Source organism: Diaphorina citri, unplaced genomic scaffold (assembly GCF_000475195.1).
Source record: "Diaphorina citri unplaced genomic scaffold, Diaci psyllid genome assembly version 1.1 scaffold1746, whole genome shotgun sequence".
NCBI lineage: Eukaryota > Metazoa > Arthropoda > Insecta > Hemiptera > Psyllidae > Diaphorina > Diaphorina citri.
The window spans coordinates 44,309-46,434 of record NW_007379172.1 but is presented as its reverse complement, the minus strand read 5'-3'; the positions used below and the strand labels follow the sequence as shown (position 1 = coordinate 46,434).

Sequence of the window (2,126 nt, the reverse complement as noted above, 5' to 3'; positions counted from 1 at the left end):
ACTTTTTCGGAGTTTTGACTTCAGATTTGGATTTTTCACAACTTTTTACGTGGGAATCGACCTTTTATTAATAATATTTTCCCAATAGATCAGTTGCGCTTACTTGTGTGATGTTTCAAAGTCATAGAGCAGGAAAAATGAGGACCAACGGAATTTTTCTTTTTCTTCTAGGACTTCTAGATACGGAGATAAATCGATTTAAAAAATACCGGTAAATCGTGAACTTTCACGTCACGGCATACGCTCCCGTAGGCGATGACGTCATAATTCATGACTCCCGCTTCGTTTGTTTGTGCGCAAGCGTTTCTGCGCATTTTGACGTGAAATCTGACGTCACAACTCTTCGAACTTTTTCATTAGAACGGCAATTAAAAATTAAATTTTCGACCTTTTAAAGTTACTTTTTCCGAGTTTTGACCTCAGATTTGGATTTTTCACAACTTTTTATGTAGGAATCGACCTTTTATTAATAATATTTTCCCAATTGCAACTCCTCCATTGTTGATAGGTATTTTTGTTCTTGAAGTGCGGATATTTGTGAGTTACTGATACATTTCTAGTACATAACTCGTATCTAGTACATAACTCGTACAGTCGAATTATCCGGGTACCTGATTCTTTTTTGCCAGTATGAAAAACACAGGTGTTTGTGTGTCTGTGTGTTTTTCACCCCCAACTAATAACAGTACCTATTAACTATCCTTATAAAATCTCTGATCCAATGAGATCATGCAAATTGAGAACAAAGTTTTGGTTAAATATGTGTGATTCCGATTTTCTTTTGTGGAAGAAGAATTTCATACCATTTAACAACTAATTTATTTAATGAAATGTGTTGTGAATCAAATATTCAATAAATGGGAGCTAATTATATTAAATTAAATATTTATTTCAAATTAGATAAGTGAATGTGTTTCTCAGTATTTAGTAAGTAGAGTGAAAACCTGTAGCAGAGAATAATAGATCAGTTGCGCTTACTTGGGTGATGTTTCAAAGTCATAGAGCAGGAAAAATGAGGACCAACGGAATTTTTCTTTTTCTTCTACGACTTCTAGATCCCGAGATAAATCGATTTAAAAAATACCGGTATATCGTGAACTTTGATGTCACGGCATACGCTCCCGTAGGCGATGACGTCATAATTCATTACTCCTGCTTCGTTTGTTTGTGCGCAAGCGTTTCTGCGCATTTTGACGTGAAATCTGACGTCAGAACTCTTTGAACTTTTTCATTAGAACGGAAAATAAAAATTGAATTTTCGACCTTTTACAGCTATTTTTTCGGAGTTTTGACCTCAGATTTGGATTTTTCACAACTTTTTACATAGGAATCGACTATTTATTTATAATTTTTACCCATTTGCAACTGCTCCATTGAATAGCCTAGTTAGCGTGGAGGGTGACGACCAGCGTATCTGCCTTGTGATCGCTAGTTTACAGGTTTGATTCCCCGCCCGGGGCGGATTTCGTTCTCGGAACGGCTGGCTTTCTCCTATCCTGCCTTTCTTCTCTCTTCGCTTTGGTAACAATAAGACCTTAGTGGTTATAGTTCCCTCTATCAAACCTTAAAAAAAATCTTTTTTTCCCTCTCTCTATCTTTTATCAAACCTTTTTTTAATATTTTTTTCAGAGGAGCTGAGAAAGTTGACCGGTGAGGTGAAGACTCTTCAGTCTGATCTGGATGAGGCGCGATCACAAATCACAGTGGCTGAGTTGAGCTTACAGTCACGTCTGGAGGAGACCAAGCGACGCTACGAAGAGGAAATATCCAGCTTACAGAGACTCGTAGCCGGTAAGTATGTATATTACTATTAACCAAAAGATAGTGAGGCCGATTTAACTGGACATTTTTGCATTTGGTTTGAATGTCCGTTTTAACTGGACATTTTTGCATTTGGTTTGAATGTTTTTTAACCCTACAACTCGCGATTGCGAGGTCCGATTTTGATGACATTTGGTACTTACTGGAGTTTAAAGAGAACTATGTAATAGTTATTGTTATTATCATTTTGGGATAGGGAATTATTATTTTGCAAAGGGGCCTCTTAGTAATGCTGTGATACCCACTAAAGTTGTGAAGAAGCTCTCTGCTTTACCGCAAAAAATAATTTGAGATGGAGATTTGAC

At 36.8% G+C, this 2,126-nt stretch overlaps 1 protein-coding gene across 1 annotated transcript in view; it reads left to right on the top strand.

Annotated features, from left to right (window-relative positions):
• The window catches only part of LOC103517101, an 8,881-nt gene that overhangs the window by 2,038 nt on the left and 4,717 nt on the right, over nt 1-2,126 (top strand). The window contains exon 3 of the mRNA XM_017447319.1: nt 1,630-1,795. Coding sequence (XP_017302808.1) covers nt 1,630-1,795 — 166 coding nt within the window. The remainder of the gene's footprint in view (nt 1-1,629; nt 1,796-2,126) is intronic.